This window comes from Poecilia formosa, unplaced genomic scaffold (genome assembly GCF_000485575.1).
Source record: "Poecilia formosa unplaced genomic scaffold, Poecilia_formosa-5.1.2 Scaffold163, whole genome shotgun sequence".
Taxonomy (NCBI): domain Eukaryota; kingdom Metazoa; phylum Chordata; class Actinopteri; order Cyprinodontiformes; family Poeciliidae; genus Poecilia; species Poecilia formosa.
The window spans coordinates 12,356-36,670 of NW_006800102.1; the positions used below are offsets into that span (position 1 = coordinate 12,356).

The 24,315-nt window shown below is 43.1% G+C and overlaps 1 protein-coding gene across 1 annotated transcript in view; it reads left to right on the forward strand.

The window, feature by feature from the left end:
• Positions 1-22,063, forward strand: part of LOC103146612 (ephrin-B2a-like) — a 29,513-nt gene extending 7,450 nt beyond the window's left edge. The window contains exons 2-4 of the mRNA XM_016677733.1: positions 6,824-7,049; positions 10,549-10,611; positions 16,841-22,063. Of these exons, the coding sequence (XP_016533219.1) occupies positions 6,824-7,049; positions 10,549-10,611; positions 16,841-17,262 (711 nt within the window). The 3' untranslated portion in view covers positions 17,263-22,063. The remainder of the gene's footprint in view (positions 1-6,823; positions 7,050-10,548; positions 10,612-16,840) is intronic.
• Positions 22,064-24,315: the final 2,252 nt, after the last annotated feature.

Sequence of the window (24,315 nt, forward strand, 5' to 3'; positions counted from 1 at the left end):
TTATCAATCCATAATATGAATCAGTTGTAGATTACTTACTCGGTCAATCATAAGAGCTTCAGTAGGAGGCAACTGGATGTTTTCTCTTGTTGCTTGAAGATGTTTCGCCTTTCACCCTGAAGGTTTCTGAACATGATTACGACTAACAGGCTTAAATACTAAACGACACTGAGTCCAGCTCCCTTGCTTCAAGCTTTCAGCATGTACAGGTGAGTGAACCTCCAGTGGTGCAGACGGAGAGTCTGCACGGCATCAAATGAGGTTAAGTGTAGTTTTTACGAGGTCTTTGCTAGATTTGTATTGCAGTTTTGCCGAGAAGAAGATAAATAGTTTCTCACTGCAGTTACCCACCGCAAAGTTGCTTTGGTTTTTTCACGTAAAAGCAGCGCATCAGCACGGCACCTCGATGAAATCAATGACAGAACTGCTAAAAATAGTAAATGATGATGATAATCAACAACAAGGCATTGCTTCGGTTGCAGCTATAGGGTCATGTCAAAGGCCTGTACGTTGGAACGCTCACGCTGTGGAATGGTGATCAGATTATGAATGCTAGATTATCAGTATCTTTACGCATCATTGAAGCACAACGTTGCAGCACAACGGCGTGACCAGTGTGTGACATCAAAGGTTCTTTGAGGTTTATGTTTAAATCTGAGTTATTTTTGCTTTTATATATGTTTTTAGAATGTCAATCACAATAAGGGTTACAAAGTGAGAGAATATCCCAAAGCTGAATCGTACTTCTACGAGAAACACGCTAGCAAAAAAAAAAAAGAGCACTTCTCGTAACTTTAGAACAAAGCAAAAATACCCCAAACTTCTCAGAAGTACATGACAGAAATGATAACATCAGCAAATCTATAAATCATGTGGAAAGAAATGTTGTTTCGTCTGACTCTGACTTACCATCTGTACGACAGAGAGGAGGTCTGCCGAACAGCCAGCGTTGCCAAACATTCGGTTCAGAAGTGCGTCTTAAATCAAACGACATAAAATGTCGACCGTCTCCGCAGCGAGTGGCGATCGTTAAAAGACTGAGCACACGTCAGATTGGGGATTTATGTCCCTGAATGAGTGAAGAATGTTCTTCAAATGTCAAAGTTTTTTTTTTTTTTTTCCCTTCCTTATAAGAATTGCCAAGCTGGTGCTGTGACAGTGGAGGTGGGGAGGAAGCTCGGCCCACACTGACCTTGGTAATAACAACAGAGTCTGAGAGAGATTCCCCTCTGCTGTGTGTACACAGCCGCGCCTCTGCCTGCCTGCCCGGCTGCTGATTCCTCGTCTGATTGGGGTTGACTGCAGTATTATTTCATTAATTAAGTTTTTCCACTCTCCCTGCCTCTCCCGCCTGTCTTCTTGTCGGGCGAGGGCGGCCGAGCGACGCCCTTCCTCTCCCCCGTCCTCCGGTGCTTCTCATCTCCCCATCACTGCTGATCATTGTCTCAATTACTCATCCCTGCTCTCCCTTCCTCCCTCTCTCCCTCGCTTTTCCCCCCTTCCTCCTCTAATCCCAGATTGCTGTATTCACTCCTTCCCCACTCCATTTTTTTTATATCCCGTCCTCCCAGAATAAGGTGGGAAAGATTGGAAGCAACCCCTCCGCCTCCCCTCCCATCCCTGCCTCTCATCAGGATTTCACAGATGCGCGGTGATTATTTCTGCCTTGATTCGGCGATATCTTCACCCCCTCGAGTGGGAGAAAATTTGAAACATTTGTGCTCATCAGCTCAGATTTTTTTTTTTTTTTTGGGAGGAGCCGCTCTCTTGATCCAAGGGCAAAGCAGCTGGGATCTCTGCGTTCGCTTTGTTCCCGTGAAACCGAGATTTGCGGAAATGGCGACACCTCTAATGGCTCTGAGAGGATGATGCGTCACCCTTTTAACAAAAAAAATGACCTTTGTGATATTTTCAACCTGATTAGGATGTTTGAAAGACAAAAAATAGCTTACATTTGCAAAATTTGCCGAGGCTCTTTTGGTCCAATTTGCCTCTCTGGTGTCCGTCCCGCTCCTTTGTATCCATTACCACACCACTTTTCCATAATGGACGCATTAAAGTATTTTACCTTCCTACTTTCTATCATGTCATTTAAACTCTTTCCTTCCTTTCTGTTTTTAAACTTTCCAACTTTTCTTCTGTCCTCCTCCCCCGGCTCTCCGTCCCCCCGTGGTCCCACATCGTCTCCTGTGTCCATCATATCACCAACAGCTTGTCGCAGCCAATCAGTCTCTGTGCCTCACTTCGCTGCACGGCCTCCTCCACCTCTTCCTTTCTTCTCCCTCGTCTCCCACACCTCCCTCGTCTCTCGTCACCTTGTTGTCCTCCTTCATGTGTCAGTGGTTATTACTCTCAGAAATCTTCAGCGCGCTTATTCCTCTTCTTCTTTTTTTTTGAAGTCCTGTTATTTCTCCCGGTGGCACCTCTGGGCTCGGGTTAAACCGGAGGGTGAGATCCTGTAATCACTCTCACGGCGGCTCCTTATTGAAGGTTTCCAGATTCGGTTTGTTTTCCAGAGGCGAGTCTGAGTTCGGTGATTTGAAATTGGAAAAAAAAAAACAAAAATGGGAAAACATGGGAAGTGTTTAAAATGTACTTTGTTTCCAAAAATGACATTTTACGCTGATGATATGCAGTTATTTTTCCAAATACTGTTTATGTACCATCGATATCTATTTTCAAATTCATATGTTTAGTAATCGATTTTAAAAAAAAAAATCTTTTACCTCATTGTTTGAACATCAGTAAATCTAAATACTGTTTACATAATCGGTGATGGTTTGAAATACATTCTCATTAAATATTTGGAAGAGTATACTTTTTTCTTTTTTAAATAAAGTCATAGAAATCTAAAATTTTGAAGTAATCAAATATCAGAAAGTTGTTGGTATCCATTACAACGTAATTTGTTTTAGTATTTAATATTTGAAATTAGTTATTTCAGTTACAATTCTCAATTATGGTTTTAGTTTCTACTCTCTCTTTATGCATTGAGATGTTTCAAAAGGCATCAATAAAGTATCTGTCTTTAATTATTTACACTAAAATTTACATTTAAACCCACAGATATTCACGACCACTGGCAGGTTTAGATTTAGCGTCATTTCCAACTTTACTTCTGATAGTAAATGAGACGAGCGTCTCTTAAAACAACGGAAAATGAGGATCGATTACGGAAAACAAAAACCAGTTTTAGTTCACATTTCACTTAAAAACTGTCATGTCAAAAAACGTCTCAAATGTTCAAGAAAAAAAATCTGAATCCTAAATTTCGCTTTCTGTTTTCTTTGAAAAATAAATATTTCATTCCGAGTAAAACTTTCATGAATAGAAAATAAAGAAACAAAATGAACTGCTGCTGGAATGACTGGAAAACCTTCTTCTGTATTTTAAACAGCCTTATTTTTTAATATATATTTTTCCTAGCTGCCTCACAGATCAGACCACCTGAAAAAGTAAATAAGATCAAAACAATAAATCTGGTTTTTTTGCCTTGTACTTTATCTTGCTTAGTGACCCTGAATGACTATTTTTTCTGCATTGGTGGCTTTTGAAGAACAAAGTTCTCTTGCATGTGAGCATCTATTGTATGATTTTGTGTTTGGCAATTTAAGTATTTGTGGTTACAGTAAAATTGCTTACGTTAATTTACACGTTTGATATTTGTTCAGGACTCGTCTATCTTTCCTTTTGCCTGCTTGTGTGTTTTGTTTTTGTGTGGTTGAGGAGGTGAGAACAGACAAATAGTTTCAGACATGCCTTCAGTTTTTAAAAATACTTCTTTAAAAAAACTGAATGTTCTCCTGGTTGCAGAGTTTAACGGTTTGCCCTGCAGACATCCAGACAAAAACTCACAACTGGGCTGCAGCTTTTTTTTTTTTTTTCCAAAATAAAATAATAAAAAATCAAACCAATTAGCTTCTTAAATTCCTTTCCTCACTTCACTTCTCACAACTAAATACCCTTTTTTTTTTTTTATGATTTCCCGCTGCTGAGTTTATCAAATCTGCACCGTTGAACCTGGTTGGTTTGCCTGAGCCGCATCTCGCTCACCTTCAGGCTGATTTTTCCTCTTTCTCGTTTTTTTTTTTTTTTTTTTTCGGAAAACAGGCGAAATCAAACGGATAGTTTCTGAAATTTCTTCACGCCACAAATTGATTTTCTAAACCACCTCCTAATAAACGGAACGTTCCTCGAGTTTGGCAGCTTATTGTTGGTTCAAGGCGGATCTGATTAGAAGCACAGTTTGGGTCAACCATTCAAACTTCATTCTTCAGATTTATTTCTCCTGATGCGCTTCATTTCCGAATGTGCCGAATGGGTTTCCTCCTGCTCGAGAAAACACATAAACATTGGATGTCAGGCCAATTAGGGACATGAAATTGGCCTCACACTGCAGAATTGTTTTTTGGCGCTGTGCTGGACTGCTGGCTGCACCTTGGCTGTTAAATGCTGGGATGGATAAATTATATTTTATCGGAGCACAAACAAGTTGGTTAGCTTGGAAATAAACATCCCCACAGAAATCTGTGTGTGAAAGCAGAGGGCCTCTCTTCTCGCGTCTCTGTGCACAAAACAAATAATTAAAAAAATAAATCAATAAAGAGGTACTAAAAATTAACGAGTGATGCTTTTGGTAAATAACTTGCGAATGAACTAGACAGTGAAAAGGTTGGGAGTAGCAGAAAAATGAGTCTGCATCTTTTTCTCAATGAAGTTTTTCAGTATTTATTTATAATATCGTCTTTAGATTTTACTGCTGCTACGGAAACCTGACATCTGAGCTAAGCTAATGTCTAATACTCAGCAGCAGCCCTGATTAACAACCTTCATTCTCTGCTTCTTTTTATTCAGTTGAACTTCATTTGAATGAATAAGTGCTGTCCTTGTAGTAAAGAGAGATATTTCACAGGTCTTTGACAGATTTTGTTCTTCAACAAACAGTGCTAAGTGTTGGAGAATGTGCAAACTTTTGAAAACAAATTATTCTATATATTTTCGGTGTTTCTTTTTTTTAATTATTTTATTTTATTTTGGCTTTTCCGCCACACTGGTGTTTGCTTTGACCTCGGCCCGCTTTGCACCTTCGCTCGTTTTCACACGTTGCTTCCTGTAAGGATGGAGAAGAAAGGTGTCAGAAGTAAAGCTGCCTCTTTTTCACACCTCCGTTCCTCTCGCTCCCGAACGCCGTCTTCCATTTGCCATTTCTCTCTCCCTCTCCTCGGCTTCACAGGGGCTAATTTATATTTAAGAGGGAAAGCAAGGATGCAAGGGTGGCGTGTGCAGCCGCGCTGGAGGGAGAAAGGCTATGATTACCGTACGGTTTATGAGCCGCTGCAGCTTCGCTTTAGACTGTCTGTCAGCGCAGACCTTAAAGACAATTATAGAAGTTTCTGCCCGGTATTTGGACTGGTGATTGAAACCAAAACCGGGCACAGCGAGGAGATGCTTCTCAAGTATTGAAACCAGCTGCACAAGCAAGCAGAGCTGCGTCGACCGAAAGAGGTGTGATTATCGGGGTAAGTGCCTCTCGTCTCCTTACTTCTCACTCTTCTCTCTTTTTGCGTTCTCTCACTGTGTCTGCGTCATCAAAAGCTTGTCCTTCAGAGCAGCATTTCCTCCCGTCCTCCCATCCCTAGTCTCCTCTTTTCCCCTCCGGAAGGCCGCTGAGCTTTTATGGACCCGCTGACTCGCCGTATGCGACACTAAATCAGGGGTCTTCAGCTGCAGGCCTCCAGGGCCGGTGTCCTGCAAGCTTTATATGAGCTCCTTATCTGTGTTATATGTGTCCTAACACACCTGAAGTAAATTTATTTTATTGTCATCTTTATCGTTATCACAATACTTCCACTAAATGTGGTTAAAATTCTAAGTCCACCCATAATTTGTATCCCATCCATCCATCCATCTTCTAACCAACTAAGTTACAAACTTAATGGAAAAGCAACAAAAAGCCCCTAGAGAAAACAAAGTTTTCCAACATGGCCGCCGCGTAGATTATCTTTGTTCAGCTAATTTGATTGCAGCTACAGCTCTATGTCTATGTTGTCTTTTCAATATAATTTAAATAGTGGTGCAGTAACATTTTTTGTGCTATTTTTCCAAGGATGTCATGTTGTTTTTTGAGGCGTGAGGCCCAAAGGTGTCCTCCAGATCTCGGCCTGCTCTTCATGGAGTATTAAACACGATGTTTTGTTTTTATGCTGATGATACTGTGGGCTGTCGCATCATCTCCTTATGAGCTACAACCAAAGAGAACGGGGAGTCTTACTTTAATCTGTTCCAAAGGTTTCAACACAAAATGAGTCTTTTAGGAATCCACAATACCTTTAATTTAAAACATTAGCCTTCAATTCACTTACTAATTAAAGCATGAGCAGTGGAGGTAAAGGGGTGTTACCTGTTGCTGCTTCCACTCATCCGTCAGAGTCTAAAGTCGAATAAATCAAGTCTGGTTTTTCTCTCAAATCAAGCAGTGATTTACGTCTTAGTGGTTCCATTTTATCTCCCTCTATCAGCCGGTCTGTGCTTCTCCAGATTAAAAACCTTCTCCTCCTCCTCAGCCCTGCTCCAGCCATTCCTGCAGCCCAGGCAGCAACTGTAGTTGATTGCAAAGCGGTTGAGTCCATACAGTGTGTGTGTGTGTGTGTGTGTGTGTGTGTGTGTGTGTGTTTGTGTGGCGCAAATTAATTCCAGCAGCCTGGTAAATGAGGACTTATTAAAGTGCCGCTGCCTTGTAGTTTGGCATTTTCAGAGCTTCTGGTGGAGTTTTAAATCACTTCCTGTGCAAATGTCACTCCGGCGGTGCTGACTCCATGAGAAGGAATCTGTTGTTTACTTCTTCTGTGGGCCCACAGTGCAGGTTTATAAGGAAAAACAGGCTTGTGTTTTTTTTTGTTTTTTTTTTAAATTTCCCTCCATTCTAATTGTCCAACTTTCTGTTTCTCTCGCTGCAGCCACGTCGGACGGGACGCGCCAAGGCCTGGACAGCATGAGAGGGGGCGTGTGCGCTACGAAAGGCATGAAGGTGGTCCTGAAAGTGGGACAGAGTAAGTCTTCCTCACACGACTCACATCCAGTGAACTGGCTGAATACGCATTATTTATTTATTTATTTATTTTTTCCCCATTGCACATAATCAAATCACTTAACAGCTCAGCGTGATCAGCACACAATGTCACAGATCAGAGATGAGGTTCATTAGTGCACCTCCTCATCTCTCCTACTTTTTAAACCGTTCCTCTAATCTTGCGGCGTCACCGACCCGTCTTCCCCCCCGTTGCCACGTGCGTGCCCTTGCCGAGCATATTAGGCCTCGCTAAGTGGCGAGAACGGCGCAGAAGTGTAGGATCAGTCGGCTCTAATGAGCCCTGTTGACTCCCTCCTCACTCTGCCTTTTAACTGCTACTGACTCACTCTGGACGCAGAGGTGTCCGGGCGGGCGGGCGTCCGAATGAGCGAACACACACGTCTCGCCGCGCCGCCGAGAGAGCGCGATAACAAAATGATTCCATTTGGTGTTAAAGCGCGCAGTCAGTGATTTTTAATGACTCGTGGCAGTGCACACCTCTAATTTGTTTGGAAAATATTCGCGGGTAATGATCCCTCAAGAAAGCAGCACATAAAGAAAGGAAAAGTAAGGGTGGTGGAAAAAAAAAAACAGCCAATTTAAGCATTTTCACTGACCCGCACGTTCCGGCACATAATAGGCACCTGTCCTTCACATGACCGCCCATACACACACTCACCAGTACACAAATACAAGCTGCCTATTTCTATTTCTTTGATCTGTGCCGTGTTATCGGACCCAGTGTATTGGAGGTTCTCTTCAGCAAAGAGCCAAGTGGCGCTGTTATGGCTCTATCAGCCTGTAACATCAGCACAGTCAGCTCAGCTCAATAGAAATACCACACACTTTATTTCCCCTGGCTCACATAGGCAATGGAAAAAGCAACCTTCTCTCACTTTTTCTTCATCCTCTCCTTCTCTTCTTCATCTAAGTTGCTCCTTCCCTCCCCGATCCCCTTCATCCCCCCCATCCCACCGTTTCGCCTCGCATGCCGTCCGCCTCTCCTCACACCTCTTTTTTGTTGTCACTTTTTTCCCCCTCTGTCTCTCCATCTTATCTGTCATGTGGCTGAAAGGTCACGTCTGTGTTGTTTGTCGTCTAAATAAGCCGCCTCGCGCTGATCTCCGATGCGAAGCGCGGAACACACACAGACACGCATACATCGACCTGTCTGCTCTCATTTTTTTTTTTCGCTCTCTCTCTCTCTCTCTCTCTCTCTGGATCTGCCACATACATGCACGCACTTTCTCCTGCACCCACCCCCCACATCCTCCACTTGCCCCCGCTGACCACACAGCAGTTCCTATTGATCACCGCCTCCAACTTCTGCTTGGTTTACTGTCAAAAGGGAGCCGCTGGCCAATAGGCCTACACTTTTGTAAATGTCAGTACGTATACTTGCACCACTGTGCACAGAACACGCACACAAAAACCTTAACTCACCCCTTGTTTCTTTATAATTTACCTCCAAGCAGCCAGACCTTTAAAGTAGTCTTGGCTAACCGCTCCCAAAGCTTTTATAATGTCTTTTTTTTAACTTCTTTGGACTTTGGCGACTTTTTTCTATTTCTTTCAGATGAGCGTTTTGTGGATTTGCAAAGAATCTTATGATCCAATGCAACATTTCTTGCAAAAGTATGCAGAGCCCTTGAACTTTTCACACTTTGCTACGAAGACAAACTTTAATGTATTTTGTAGACGTAAACCTGTCAAGGTTAGGTTGGGAAAGAAAATAATCAGAGACAACAGCTCCTCTAAAAACGCATTCAACTACCTATTTTAATACTTCAAACACTAAATTTACACTAATATGTATTAATAAGAGCAGTGGAAACTGTCTAAGCTCTACCACAGATATCTACACCATTCCTTATCTCCATTGGTTTAACCAATCAGCACCAAGAAATGTTAATAGTACTGGTGGATTGGCTGCTTTCAGCCAGTACGGTGTCCCAAACTGGATTTTTTTAAAAAGTATTTTATATTCTTTCTGAAAAAAAAAAAAAAAAAAAAAAAAATCCCACAAATAATTAGGAGTCATGTTCCACAGAAAAATCTGTGAATACTGAACCACTAATAGGTGAGGGGCAATGGAAACGTTCAAGGGTCTTCAATAGGCAGTTAGTTTTCAGGCGGCCAGCATGGTGCCACATTGTTATGCATCTAAAAAAATATAGATTATAAAGCAGTTTGGCTGCTGAAAGTGTCCGTTTTATTCTCTCATACCTGCTGACACATTACTCAGCATCACAGATTTGAACTGATAAATCACCATGCCAGCGGACACGTCTGCGGCCTCACAGTTCAAACCCATGAAAGACTTTCAGGAACCCTCAGCAACTGTTGAGTACGAGCACTCAGTGAAAGTTTGAATGCCAGATGAACTCACTCTGCTTTTGTACTGCATCGTTATCAGCATCTCAGCCTCTCTTGTTGCTGCAATAACCTGCAACCAGCTTGTTTACGTAAAACACTGCATGAAGTGAAAGGAGTGTAGAGTAACACCCGGCTTACTGCTGGCCAAACGGCTAAGAAAGGGAACAAAAATGAGTATTTTCTTTACCATCTAATTCAGCTTTTTGATAAGAAGCCCTTAACACAACATGAGTGTGTCCGTGTGTGTGTTTGACATGTAAATGCTCTTTAATGCCATCAGCATCACAGAGGGCCTGCTAGACAGATGGCCTGATTTAGAGACTACAGATTACAAGCCGTTATGGTCTTGTGAAAAATCACTCGCTCCAGAAACAACCCAATGGCCTCTTTCTGGTTTCCCGTTTGAACAAACACACGGAGCTCTGTCAATATGTGCTCGGCTATAAGAGGAGGTGAAGGGAGGGAGGTGTTTATTAAAGCTCTGCAGAGATCGTTTTCCACGCCGGGAGGGGCCCGATGTCGGTTCTGATAGATGAGAACAGAGTCTGGATGCAGCATGGAAACGATCGGAGAAAAAAAGGGAAAACAGAAGAGTGTTTGTGTCTCCAGACCCGTCTGTCCATCTGTCCATCTGTCCATGGACGGATCCATCTGTCTATCTGTTCGTCCATTCATCCATCCATCAGTAGACCTCTCTATCCGTACTTCCATCAGTCCATCCATCCATCCGCTGATCCATCCATCCGTCTATCCATCCATCCATCCATCCTTTGATATGTTCATCCATCTGTTCGTCAGTTCATCTGTCCTCTCCCTGTTGATCCATCCATCCATCCATCCATCCATCCATCCATCCATCCATCCATCCATCCATCCATCCATCCATCCATCCATCCATCCACTAACCATGTGTCTAAAAAGACAGAAAGAAGAAATCAATAAACGGTTTACTTTATAAATATAAGCCAAGATTCATGGTTTGGAACAAACTTATAACTTTGGAAATTTCCGATTGGAAAAGTTTGGGATTTTGGGAAGAAAATGACCACTTTTTTAGAAGAATATTCCACCTCTTATCCACCCCTTCATTTTTCTTCATGCAGGCCAGTACGGACTGCCCCCGAAGAAGGACCAGCCAGCGGGACGCACGACCAGCAGAATCCCAGGTAAGCAGAAGATAATCCCACCAGCAGACCCGTCCACAAAACAGATACATGGAATGAGCGAAGATATAAAGAAAAGCAACAGAGGGGAGAGGGAGGGAGGAAGGGAGGAAGGGAGGGAGGCGACAGATGGAGAATGTGCAGTGGTGACATCTGCAGATCTCTCTGTTTAATTCCATATTTCTATCCCTCTCCTCCTTCTAGCTAAGTGCTGCCGGCGAGAGAGGGATGGCTAATAGCTACCCTGGGAGAAGGACAAGAAAAATAGGGGGAGGGCAGAAAGAAAAGGGCAAGGAGTCACTGTGGCCTGGATTCTGTAGTTCTGTCGGGGGACGTAAACGATTGAAATAAAAGACAGAAAGATGAGAGGAGAAGATGCACGGAGGGAGTGATGGGACAGAGTGAGAGGAGAGGTGAAACGCAGCAACAAGCAGATTCTCGCTCCAAGTCAAAGTCATTCACTGAAGGGGAAAAGACATGATTCACACTCAGCTGCGTCCGCCGCTCCCCTTTTTTCTTTTTTTTTTTATGACTGTAAATTTCTTTTCCGTGGAGAACGTGTAAATTGATGCGTTCACGCTTTCTCACATCACTTGTGCATAAACCCTATATGTGACGAGTGAAAGAAGCAACAATAGTGTGCATCTCTGCCCGCATGAATGGCTTAATCACACACACACACACATTTAACAGCAGACCTCACACCTTTTGGATTTTTTAAATGAGGATGATTTGATTCACTCTTAACCACACATACTTTTTTTTTTTATTATTTTTATCTCCTTATCATTTTTGATTGTCAGATTAAAATCATTTCCATCCATCGAATCCCAGTGCAGTATCCAAATAGACAGAGAGGAGGGTTGGAGGGGTTATTTTAGGAATTTACTTTCTGTGTCATCTAATTTATACCAACCTCCACTCATCCGTATCAGAACACGCTGATAATTATTCACTCAGCACTAACCCACTCTTTACAGTCCACTGAGAGTGAACATCCGTGGGTTTGCTTCATATCAGAGAATCAGGCGCTCCTGATGATTGTTGTCTCTCGTGTATGAGGCGCCGCCTTTCATTATGCAGATGGAGTCATGGACGTTAACCACAAAGCTTTGGACTCTTTTAGATTTAATATGCAAACTGTTTTTTGTTTTTTTTTAGTTATTGTTATAGCTTCGTCACAATCAGCTTTAATTAAATAATCCTCCAACAAAGCTTTTATGTGCACCTGATGCTGCAGTGCACACTCTTTGATTACAACCAAGCCAGGCTGCCTCATTTAAAAAAAAAAACTGATCAGAAATCCCACACATATGCACCAACGCTGCAAAATTTAAACTTAAATGCTGCCTCAGAATATTACCCAATCTCATGCTGTGCCATGCAGACACTCTGTCTGCCCTGGTGAAGATTTTCTCACCCCGGTCAGACTTGAATACGTAGAGGTGAGGTTGTAGGTTTTCCGTCTACAGGGCTCAGTCTGTGTAAGCATTTAATCAACCACAACTAAAAATCTGTTTGGTGTGCCGCAAGAGTTCACATGTTCTGCTTGGGGTTTTAATAGTGGGATCTGTTTATGGCTGCTTGTGTTTGTAGGGTTGGCGGGGAGCTGGTACCCAACTCATATGTCATCGAGTGAGACATGTGCAATTTATTGATTTATTCATTTTCTTTAATAGTGTCACCACACTCTGTCCGTGTTCTACTATCCTGGGTTCAAGCGTCAAAATATTCCAAGGTTTTCGAGTTATAACAAAAAATGTCTGGAGTTTCTACTTGTGTGATGTAACACAACACCCCTTCCCCACCCATCACTGTGCACTGCCGGACAGCTGACTAAGAAAGGACACAACCTAGCATTTTTACAAGGAAAAGTAATTAGGCTGTCGAGAAATTATGTCCAAATATACACTTTTCCTGTGGAAACTATGGGAGTTTTACAACCAAAGTTGCCTGCTAAGCAGCCAACTGTTTGTTGAGCAGATTGCCTTTCTAATTAACCAAATAATATCACATTGTAGTGCTTGTGGTGTTACTCTATAAAAGGCACAGTGATAAAATGTAGAATAATCTACACAATAGGCTCTTGAAAACTGTTATTAAACATTATTGTGACTCTAATGGCCAACATGTTCAATTATTTTAGCAGCAAGAGCTGTAATTGTTGCTTTTCTGCTTTTAAATAATAATAAAATATACTAAATCATGCTATAAATGGTTTTATGTGTAGTTCCACATTAAAGCCAGCAGTGCAGCACAAAGGAGTATCACTTCAACTCGCACTGCAATGCTTTTTCTCTGCATTTCCTATCATTCTTTTTATATTAATAACCAGCACAGACTTGCTAGAGAGTCTGTGTGTGATCATTTAATGCGCGTAGCTGTCATTCTGTCAGGGAAATGATAAAAATGTGACCTTTAAAAATGTGCTTTTGTGGAAGTAGAAATAGCTGGGAAAAGTTTAAGTGCAAAACCTTCTTATAGCAGTTGCACCAGTGCAACCAGTGAAAACGTGACCTGGAGACTCATTAATAAGGCCAAGCTGTAATTCGTTTAGCTGCATGCTGCAACACAGACACTTTTAAACTTTCAGCTTGTTATGACATAGACATCTTAGTTCTTAAGATGTCTTAAATACACCCAGGTCCCAAATTATAATTAGTTATTTCCTAAATTAGGATTTTTGTCAATAAGGAATTCAATCAGCAATCCCTGCAAATCTGAAAAAAAACGTCTTTAGATAATTGAACGTTTTGACCAATCCTTCACTGTCCTGGTCCTCAGATCCTTCTGTTCTGCAGGCTTTAGGTGTTTCTGCTACCAGACACCAGACTTAAACGATTAACAAAGCTGCAGCGTTTAACGACATGCTTAGGAGGAAATTTGGAGCATAGAAACAGCTAAAACATGAAGCATGGCGATCTACTGGCTCAAGCAGTTCAGATGGAAGCGTTCTTGGTATCTTATACCCCGTCATTTTAACAGCTGGCTAAAATGTGGCATCGAGATGCGTTTTTAAAGCGTTGAAGTGAAGTAGTCTAGATTCTTATGTGAAATGACAGAGTTGAGGAAAACACCTTTAAAAACACTTCAGAGTCGACAAAGGTGTTTCCGGCGTCGCGCTCCGTCACGGTCCATATCTAATGGCTCAGGGTCAGAGTTCTGAAGAGCTTCTGTCCTACAACTTCTTTTCTCCAGCACATCTGAGTCCAATGAGTCCATGTCTCTCAGCTCCGCAGAGGCCTGGTATTGAGGGAATCATTCGATTTTGGTGTGTTAGAGAAGGGATGCAGGACAGCGGCTATCCAGGACAGGAGTTGGACGCTCTTGTTGAACAGATTTATTTTATAGCTCAGATCTTTCTGAGCCACTGCAGCGGCCGTATTCCTGAAAACCAGGCCTCCGCCCATCCATCCGTCTCCGTCCTGCACCAAAGGTACTTCAACTCCTCTGCATTGAAAATCATAACATAGGCTTAGAGGAGCTTATTCTTCTTGGCACTTTATCGAGCTTAGGTTTTCAGTTGAATTAATAAAAGTCTTAAAAGGAAAACGTTCCGAGGAAACCTTCAGAAACTCTTGAAACATTCCCAATAATTTGGCGCGGTTGTAAATGTGTAGTGGAAGAGCACAGGACAGCTGGTGGTGCTGCTTTATTTTTATTTTTATTTCTTGCTTGTTGCGTGTTTGTCTCTAAGGTGAATTCATTATTGATATAAAATGGTTAATGGAAGCAAATGGAGAATAAAGCCTCAGAGTCTAAACTCTGGTGATAAAAACAGGAAGGGGAGTTGGAAAATGGACGGGGGGGGGGAAGGGAGAGAAGAATGGTAAAAGAGAAGAGGATATAATAAAGAGACTTGGTGAAAAGCAGCGGCCGTAATGGAGACGGATAGTGAGGGATGTTGGGTTAATGGAGGGAGGAAGAGAGCGGGAGTAGGGAGCATAATCGACGTCCGGCATTAGGGTTTTGCTCCCGGTCGGTCCAGCGCGACGGGGCGCCGAGAGCGGAGGGGGAGGGGGAGCCGGTGAGGCGAGCCGGCGTGTATCCGCACATATGACTGTGTGTATGTGCGTGTCAGTATCTGAGTGTACCAGTGTGTCTTTGTTGCCAGGCACTGAGCTCAGAGCAAGGTAGGTCATTACGGCTACAATAACCCAAAGACAGCGAGGACCACGGAGCGAGGAGGGAGGGAGGAGGAAACAGAGGGAGACGCAGGAGCGAGGCAGAAAGGGATGTGTGCCAAGAATAATGATGGACCAATCCAAGCGACTCTATCTCAGCCTTAACCAGTTTGAAACTCCTGCTCACACGCTCCCTGGCTCTGTACACACACACACACACACACACACACACACAGATAGAGAAGCAGCACAAACCCACCCCAAGAACATCATTCACCTGCTGAGTTCTGACCCGACCTCCTGCGGGGACAGCCGCCAACTCGGAGGCTGTGAAAATCTCAACTTTCAGGCAAACGAAGACCCACAAAACAGAAAGACAGAGTGAGGACAGAGAAAGAGAAAGACGTTCAGGAAGAAAGGCGAGCGGGCCAGTGTGTGGTCCGGTGGTGGAGCAGACCCGGGAGGCGTCCTTCATGTGGCCGCCTGTAATGCTAAGCAAATACCATCTTTAGGGTTAGGGAAATACCGTTTCCTTACCTTGATATACACTGCGGCTGAGCCTGGCTCTCCACAAAAGCGTAGACTGTGCGGAGCGCCTCTCGCTCACTGCGGACATTCCTCGCTGTTTTATATGCGCTGCTGTCCACTTCATCACATCAATAAAGAGACCACAAATAAGCTTCTGTGAGATCTGCTGCATACTTGCTGCATTCCGCTGGGTCGGAGCCGACGCAGCCTCCGCTTACTGAGCTAAACCATCACCATTACTCATGGTGTTGTGGTGCAGGGCCATAAAGAGCTGCATGTTTTCTCCAAAGCATCATGAAAGCAGGAGTTGTGAAAGCATGCAGTGTTATTGTTTTGTTGGGTTTAATGTAGAAGCACTGAGAAGCTTCTTTGGGTTTCTGTGGTGCCTTCAGAAAGTTTTCAAAGGGCCGGGCAGAAAGAGTGTTTACTGAGAGTCTTTGGACGGTGCAACAAAAACTACAACTAGAGATTCATCCGTATGTGATCTGTGACCAATTTTGATGTCAAGCTTTGATCTGCCTGCATCAGTTTTACATTTCTATTCAAGAATTATGCAGTTATGCCCTGAATTCAGAGATGTGGCTTGCATTGCTTGAGTTTGAATCGCAGGCCTTTCTGCATGGAGGCTTCATTTCCTCTTCTGTGCATGTGTGGGTTCCTCTCTGGGTGCTTCGGCTTCCTCCAACAGTCCCAACACATACATGTTGGGTTAATTGGCCTCTCAAAAACTACATTTAGATGTCATTGTGTGTGTGTGTGTGTGTGTGTGTGTGTGTGTGTGTGTGTGTGTGTGTTGTTTGTGCCATGTCTGGCTGGAGAAGTGTTCTGGGTGTACCCCGCCTCTTACCCAGTGACCGCTGGAGAAAGGCACCAGCTCACCTGTGGTCCTACAAACTACCTTTTGTCAAACTGGCAAACTGTCCAGGGTCCCTCTCTATATAGTAGGCACTACTATTCATATCTTACCAGATATAGAATATGAATGGTTTCAAATGCCAAAAGATGTAGCAGTGCTCCATGATTAAAATGATCTTTTACTGATATCGGCAGTTTTCTTGGGTTGTACGTATCATCGGCGCTCCATGCTAGCCTTGAATGCACCAGGCCGTGAATGCACTGCTTCCCATCGCTCTGTTTTTAAGATTACATTGTTTAGAAACTGCTGCTGTTAAGTCATGTGCTTTAGCAGTTAGCCTAGCTATCCAGCTAATTTAAACTGTTACACTTACTCGGTTAATAACAGAACGGTAATAGCCACAAATTACAAATTATTCTACATTTAATCTTTCCTTAGCCAGGTTAGGATAGATTTTTAGTTGTCTAGTAGAAGTGTCCACGTTTATCTGTTTTAGTCGAGATTGAAAACCATAAAAGAGCATTTGAAAATGTCTTCGAGTTACCAGCTCTACAGCATATGAGTGGTATAAATCCATTCCCTATCTGCCTCTGAAATATTCTCTTTTCTCTGTGTTGTGAGCAGCTTGATGAAAGAGGCGTTGCTGCTATTGTACTCTCATACAGCCAAACTCTGTTTGGGGGCTGAAAATCTCAAAGAAATGTTCTTGTCTTACTGTTTTCAGGTGGAAACGCCACCCAGCCTCGAGGGCCCTTTGGAGATGGAGGCAACGGTGAAAACGGACCCCTCGAGTCAACCAACATCGCCTTCATCGCTGGCGTCGCAGGAGGCTCCGCCTTCCTCCTGCTGGTCACCGCCGTGATCTGCGTCGTGTGCTACCGCCGGAGGCACGCCAAGCACTCCGACACGCACCACCCTCCGCTGTCGCTCTCGTCCCTCACCAGCCCCAAGCGCGGCGGCGGCGGCGGCATCACCAGCTCCAACAACAACGGCTCAGAGCCCAGCGACATCATCATCCCCCTGCGGACGTCGGACTCGGCCTACTGCCCGCACTACGAGAAGGTGAGCGGGGACTACGGGCACCCCGTCTACATCGTCCAGGAGATGCCGCCTCAGAGCCCGGCCAACATTTACTACAAAGTATGAGACAGCCGTCTGGACACGCCTGCCTTCCTTCAACCACGACCAGCCAATCACACCCAACATCTCCCAAATGAAGCCACTACAGAATCTGCCATCATAGCTCCAAACTGGATCGCCTCAGTAGTACCAGTATTGTCCTTCGGAAACCCCCTCCCACCCTACTTGCCCTGGCCACTGTTGTGTTTCTAGCTGAATAACCCCCCCCCCCTTCCTTCCATAACCCTACTTCACACAACTGGGCCATTAAGTGTGAGTAAGGGGTTATGTTGTAACCGCACATAACCCTTCCTAACAAGGCCCTCATGATTGGGCAAGAGGCTCTGAATTCCCTCGTCTTGTTATCTCAGAGCTAAATGAGCCCCCACCCTTTAACGCGCCACACACTTCTTTTTTAAGAGTGTGAACCTGGTGTTGGGATGTTTTAAAAGAAAAAAAAAAGAGACTGAAAGGACTTTGAAAAGAGGACTAGGCTCCTGGACCCACTTGGCACCAATGAACTCTGATTCTCAGAGAGCCACACCCGCCTTGCCCACCACCCCATCCCCCTTTTAGATCTCTATCATCCAATCAGAGACGAGCCCCTCGCCGCTAACTCGACAATAGCCTCCTAGTTTGTTCGTGTTTGTTTCAATCGAGAAAACAGGCTTGGGGGGGGCGGCCTCGGACTCACACCCTGAGCCGACACCGGATCCCCGGACGAGGCCTGACCAATCGGTGACTCTCAGAATCGTGTATATTTTAATAAAGCGTGTGTTTGTGTGACTGTGCGCGAGCGTGCAAAACAGTTGGGTAATAATTATGGCGATGCTGCTGCTGCTCCACATTAGAGTGCAGTTAGTGTGCTTCAGCAAGTTTGCAGACATGTGAGTGTGTGTGTGTGTGTGCTTTTCTGCGCGTGCGTGCGTGAGTGTGTGTGTTCTTTAGACTTGTCTTAAATACCAAAACACAAAATAGTGAGCGAATATCAAAAAAGTGAGATTTTTTATGGCTATCAACACTTATAGATTATATATATGAATATCCAGTAAATAATTTCTAGATGTTTTTTATTGGTTTATTATTTTTACCCACTTCTGTTAAACTACACTTCTGTTTCTAAATGTTTTCATTTGCTTTTTATTTTTTGCTTATTTCCTGCCCTTTTGCCTTTATATTTTACAGTGCCTTGCAAAAGTGTTCATACCTCCCAAATGTTTTCACGGTTTGTCACGTCACAACCACCGACTTCAATGTTTGTCTTAGGTTTTTACGAAAATAGACAAATGCAAAGGGCTGCATAATTGAGAAGAGGACTAAAAATGAAGCGATGTGAAGATTCTGGCATTTGTCTGTATTCAGCCTCAATTACTCTTATTGCATAAAATGCAGAACAACCCTTTTTAAGCCCCAAACAGATTTTCATCCAGTATCGCTCTGCATTCATCCCCATCCCAGCGTGCGAACGCGACGCCTCATGTTTTCACTCCTCCGTAGAAACCAGTAATTTAATGAGGATCAATAGTGCAGTAAAGTTTTGTAGCCATTAACATAAACTTTTTGCCACTAATGTTAGTCACATAACCAATGTTCTCTTTCTAAATTTAAGCACCTTCCATTATGTGATCTATCTACCAGAAGCACTGATTTAATTAAATCGTATTTGCATATCTAGGCAATCAGTAAATATGACTGTGCCATTGCCTACATCTATTCCTGGCCATCAAGCAGCACAAAACCTGCAAAACCAGATGACTGCACAAAAAAAAAGAAAAGAAAAAACTGCGAAAAATTTACAAGAAATGCACACCTGTATACGTATCACTGCATGTACCAGCAGCATGTATTACAGTCTGCAATTCTTAAATCTATGTAAATAAACCGCATAGAGGGGACGACTGTGGTTCAGTATTCACACATTATGGTATATTTGGTGCACAAAGAAGCTCACACACATAAACCTATTAAAATAGGCAGTTATAAGCATCTTCAGAAGGAGGTTTCAGAAATTTTAGCTATTCGTGTTTGGCTGTAATAACTTTATTGGCAAAATGTTATATTGATGGCTCATAAACTGCATTACACTACTGGCAAGTTATGGCCAAAATGATAATGTTATCAATCAGTATTATGTTGAGGAGCGCGTCCTTGTCGATTCTCCAAAACGAGTTAAAGAGGAAAACTGCACAGTTTGACATCGAAGGCGACTGGGTTCACAGTCATGCGGTACTTTGTGCTGGTCTATCAAGTGAAATCCCAATAAAACGTGTCGAAGTTTGGGGCTGTGTCGTGACAAAACGTGGAAAAAGTTCAAGCGGCATGGAAACGTTTGCAGGACGCTGTACGTTAACTAAACCCCTTGTTTTTTGAAGTTGTTTCTCTGTTTTCATTCTCTCCCTCCTCCTCCCGCCCGAGGTCAACTCTGTGTATATTTTTATAGCTCATCGTACTATGCTGTAGTTTTGAGGTCTAGACCTCATTTTCGTGGAAGTGTTGAGGTAGAACCATCGATGAAAGTTTTTCCTGTTATTTTTTTTCTTTCATTTTAAAAGGCAGACGTAAAAGAAGCCGGGGTAGGGGTGGGGGGGTGGTGGTGGCGATGGAGGATGGGGAAGGGGAAAGGTAAAGAGAGAGAGAGAGAGAAAGAGAGAGGACGAAATGAAAAAAGAAGAACAAAGAAGAGAGAAACAGCGCTGTCTCGGGAGGAGGAATAAAGCGGCGTTTGAATGCAGAACTTTAAGGAAAAGAAAAAAAACGAGCGGGAGGGAGACGAGGGAAGACGAGACTGTGAAGCAAACAGGAAAAAATAGGAGCAGCAGAAATAGTAGATGAAGGATCCAGTGGAAGGAAGCAAGGATGGAAGGATGGACGGACGGACGGAGAGCACATGAAAGAGTGGCTGGCGAAGAGGAGAAACCTCTGAGGTGCTGGACCGTCAGCCAAAAAAAAAAAAAAAAAAGAGAATCCCAGAAAAAAAAAAACGGATTTTCGGAGGAGTTGAACTCTACACGCACGCAAAACATCCACACACACATCCACTGTGACTCCGGCACGTTTCGGAGGCGTTCCTCTCTTTCTCCCGCCAAAATTTTGTGTTGAAACACGCGCGCACACACACACACACACACACACACACGCTCTCTCTCTCAGATCTCACACTGTTTTTTAACGACTGTCGAGCAACATCCCGCAAACACGCTCACCCACACTCAACATAAAAAAAAAAAAAATGTTGCTTTCGTCTGATCTGTGTTCCCGGGAATCACCTGACGGACGGGAAAGGGATTTAAAAAAAAAAACAACAAAAAAAAAATAAGAAAAAGATTGATTGTGCTGTGTTTTCCTCCCTCCTTCACACACACACACACACACACACACGAGTACATACATAAACACACACCAGTGCCCTGCACCTCAGCCTCAGAGAGCAGCAGCCCGTCGCTGTGTGGGGAGGTGCTTTATGTTCACCTTGTGCATACTAATAAAGCTGTTTTTGTGTTGCTCAGACATGTTTTTTGGCTTATGTGTAAAACCGCGGAGAGCTTATGCTTTTTCTATTTTTTTTTTCTTTTTGTTTTCGACTTTGTGCAGACAACACGAAGTCTCCAGTGTTATTGCCATGTTTTCTGTGTGAAGCCAGTGTTAAAAATCTGAAACCTTTCCACATTTCTCAGCCGTGTTTTTGTATCGGTATCATATAATCTTTCATACCTAAGTGTCGCATTCGTCTAAAATGACTTTGTTCCACACATGACGATGTTTCTTTCTATCTTTTTTTTTTTTTTTTTAATACCACGGAGGAGTTTGGATTGTACTTTGACTGTATTAAAATTGATTTTGGAAAAACAAAAGACAGAGAGAGAGAGGCGGGAAAAGCACCTCAAATTCTCCTTTTTTTTTGTACAACTACCAATAATTTGTGTTTCCTTTTTTTTTAATGTATAATGTTTATTTAAGTACTTAAAGAAAATCCTCCAAGCCAAATGAAGTGTCTGTTATTCTCTGGAAGTCCAAAATTTGACGAAGAAAGGGGGGAATGGTTCAAATTTCTGAACTCAAATGAAACAAAAAAAAGTTCACTTTCTGGTCTATTTCCTTCCTTTTTTCCTCTCAGCAGAATGTCAGCTGCAGCCTCATCAGAAGTTTACATTCGACTTTCATCGGCGTTCACGTGATGATTAGTGATTTCGGTTTGAACCTTTCCTCTTTGGGCTGGAATGACGATACGACACGCAACTTCAAGACTTTGGTGTGTCCCTCATGAGCAGCTGTACATTTAAGTTGTTGCTTTCAACAACCCAGTTTCCAGGCGTCATTATGAAGCCAAATTTCTTGTAAGTCGTATCTGACAACGTTGTAAAAACTGAAGGTAAAAGAGTCATTTGATTCTGCTGTAAAACGGCACTATGTGGCTGGAGGACACACCTTTTCAATTAACTTTTTAAGAGGAACTGTCAAATATCCAGCAAAGATTATGCAAGAGGCTTTCTGACTGTGACTGAGGTAGAATTTGCTGAGGGAAATTTAACCAAATCTTAGTGGATCTTAAAGTCTGAAATCTACATTTTTGCACCCATTCCTCGTTTAACAAACATAGATTAAATAATCATTCCAAGTTGGAAAAAAAAGGAAGGTTCAACTGCATCATTGAAAGTGAGCAGAGCAGATTTGCTTTTAAATTGAACCCCGATGAGAACTTCATGTAAACCTTTGAGCAGAGCTGTGCCTTCTGGACTCGGTTCTTCTTCTCCTTTATCTTCATGTAGATGTTATATTTCAAAGTTGTGTCTCTAGCTCTCACTGTTTCTCCAGTTTTCTAAGAAAAGAAGAAAAAAAAAGAAGAATGTAATAGCACTTCAGAAATGTTTTTTTTTTTTTTTTGAAAAAGAGAAAGAAAGTGCTGTTTCTGTGGTACAGAGGAGACAGAGAGAGAGAGAGACGAGAAGAAAACCGCTGCCTCACCTCCCCGTTGGTTAAAACTGTGTGTATGTGCATAAAACGTGCGTGAGCTTCTTTGTGCCAATAGCCGGCGAGCGGAGGCCGCCGGTCGACGCGGCGCTCCTATGTGACGTGTTGCGACTTTGTATTTTGGGGACACCTCTGTGTGAAAAGGGTTGTTTTTTTTCTTCCTCTGTTTGTCCTCTCCTCTCTTCCTTCCTCTCCTTTCCCTGCTCATCGCCACATCCCCTTCCCCATCTCCCTTTCTTTACTCCTCCACCCGCTCCCTCCCCCTCCCCTTCCAACGCACCTCTAACGAGAGGAAAAATTAGTACATTCCTGGTTTGGAAAAAAGAAAAAGGAAAAAAAAAAGATTGAATAAAAAAAAACAAACAAAAATGTTTAAGCACCACACTTTGGGTTCTTCTGTGTGATTCATTATGAAGCCAGCTCTTTTATTCTGCCTGCAGACGCAGAGAGAAGGTTGCTGAGGCCCACTGACCCTGCCTCTAATAGCAGGTCTCTGCCCTTATCTCTCCTTTGGGTTGGGCTCAGCAGGGGCTCTTTCACTGCCTCTGCTAATAACAAGTCCATGTCAGACACACACACACACACTTTCAAACTCTCCCACCAGTGTTATCAACAAGTTATCAAACCCGGCTTCGTTAGTGTTGAGCGTTGCCTGGCGACATATTGTCAGAGCGCCGTCTCGACACCCCGTTTCTTCCTCCGTTTCCCCCCTCGGCTTTGTGGCACATTTCCATGGCAACTGTTGGCGTCCGTTCCAAAATGTGCTCCATCCGGTTGTAGATCTGTACCTTGGTGTGTGTTTTTACGGGGTGCCTTTGGAAGCAGGCCGTGCCATCAGGGTGGCCGAGGGTAAAATGACCAGGCGGCTGCCTTTGCCCTTTGATCTGTGATGCATGAGAGCAGATTACTAGCTGTCACACACACACACACACACACACACACACTCTCATACGGTGGTCCCACCCACACAAACACAACCACATGTGTCGACACAATCTTCTGGAATACCCCACCGTTGCCTTTGGTCCCAGAGGATGCTCGCCGTTGCCTCCGCCATGACAACCAATCACTCTTTTCTTGTTTTGTTTTGGTTTTGCTTTCTGCCAAACTGGCTCCACTGCTAAACCAGCTGTTTGCTGTTTCCACTCCTAAAGCCTGGCACTGGCACTGAGAGAGTGAAACTAATGCAAAACTTCCTCCTGGGCCAGAGCTAAAAAAAAAAAAAAAAACACTTTCCTCAGCTGCTGATGAAAGTCGTGCTGAAATGTTTCAAGTGCTATGTTGAGATCTCCAAGTGGAAAAATAAAAACAGAATGCCAAGAATAAAAACTGAGATTATCTGCTAATTTATATATTTGAGATAGCATTCACCTACTGCTGGGCTTGTAGAATCAAGAAATCACTGGATTAAAACCCGTCTGACGACATGAAGTAGGCTGAAAAGTCTAGGTGACAACACATCATACCCTGGTAGATAGAAATAAGAACCAACAGCGGGCATCGCCAGCTAAGAACTGTGCTATCCCTAAAGCATAAACATTAGTTTCACTACTGCTGAAGCACTAACATGGCACAGAGTAGGAGCTAATGCTAAAGAGCTAACTTCAATTCGAACTGTTTCTGCTTCAATAATTTTGACATCAATAATTTACATGTTCCATAATGCCCTTTGATTTTGTATTCATGTTTATATCTCTTTCTCCGCTGTGTGTTTTATTTTTTTTGTCTTGTACAATTCTTAAGATAAAAGAGAGAGAGAGAGAGAATATGAGGAGAGGAAACAGAACAATTTCCACCTGCTTCAAAACAGGAACGTGAATACAGACGTCTAACTACCTGAAGGAATCTTGGTAGTCGATAACCAAAACTTCAACAACACAGATGTTGAACTTTGTTCAGCTGAAAGTTTGCAAAGCAGCCAAGTACATTTTCGCTTCAGAAGAAGAAATTTAGGGGAAGCTAAGAGTGCTAAAAATGTTCAAAATGAGCAAACGCACAAAGCAAAAAACTAGGTCTACACACACGGACCTGTTGAGAATCAAAGTCACTAGTTCCAAAAGCATTTTTCTGAGGTTTTGGTACGTTAGAGACTAAATCTGTTCAGCTTCAGGG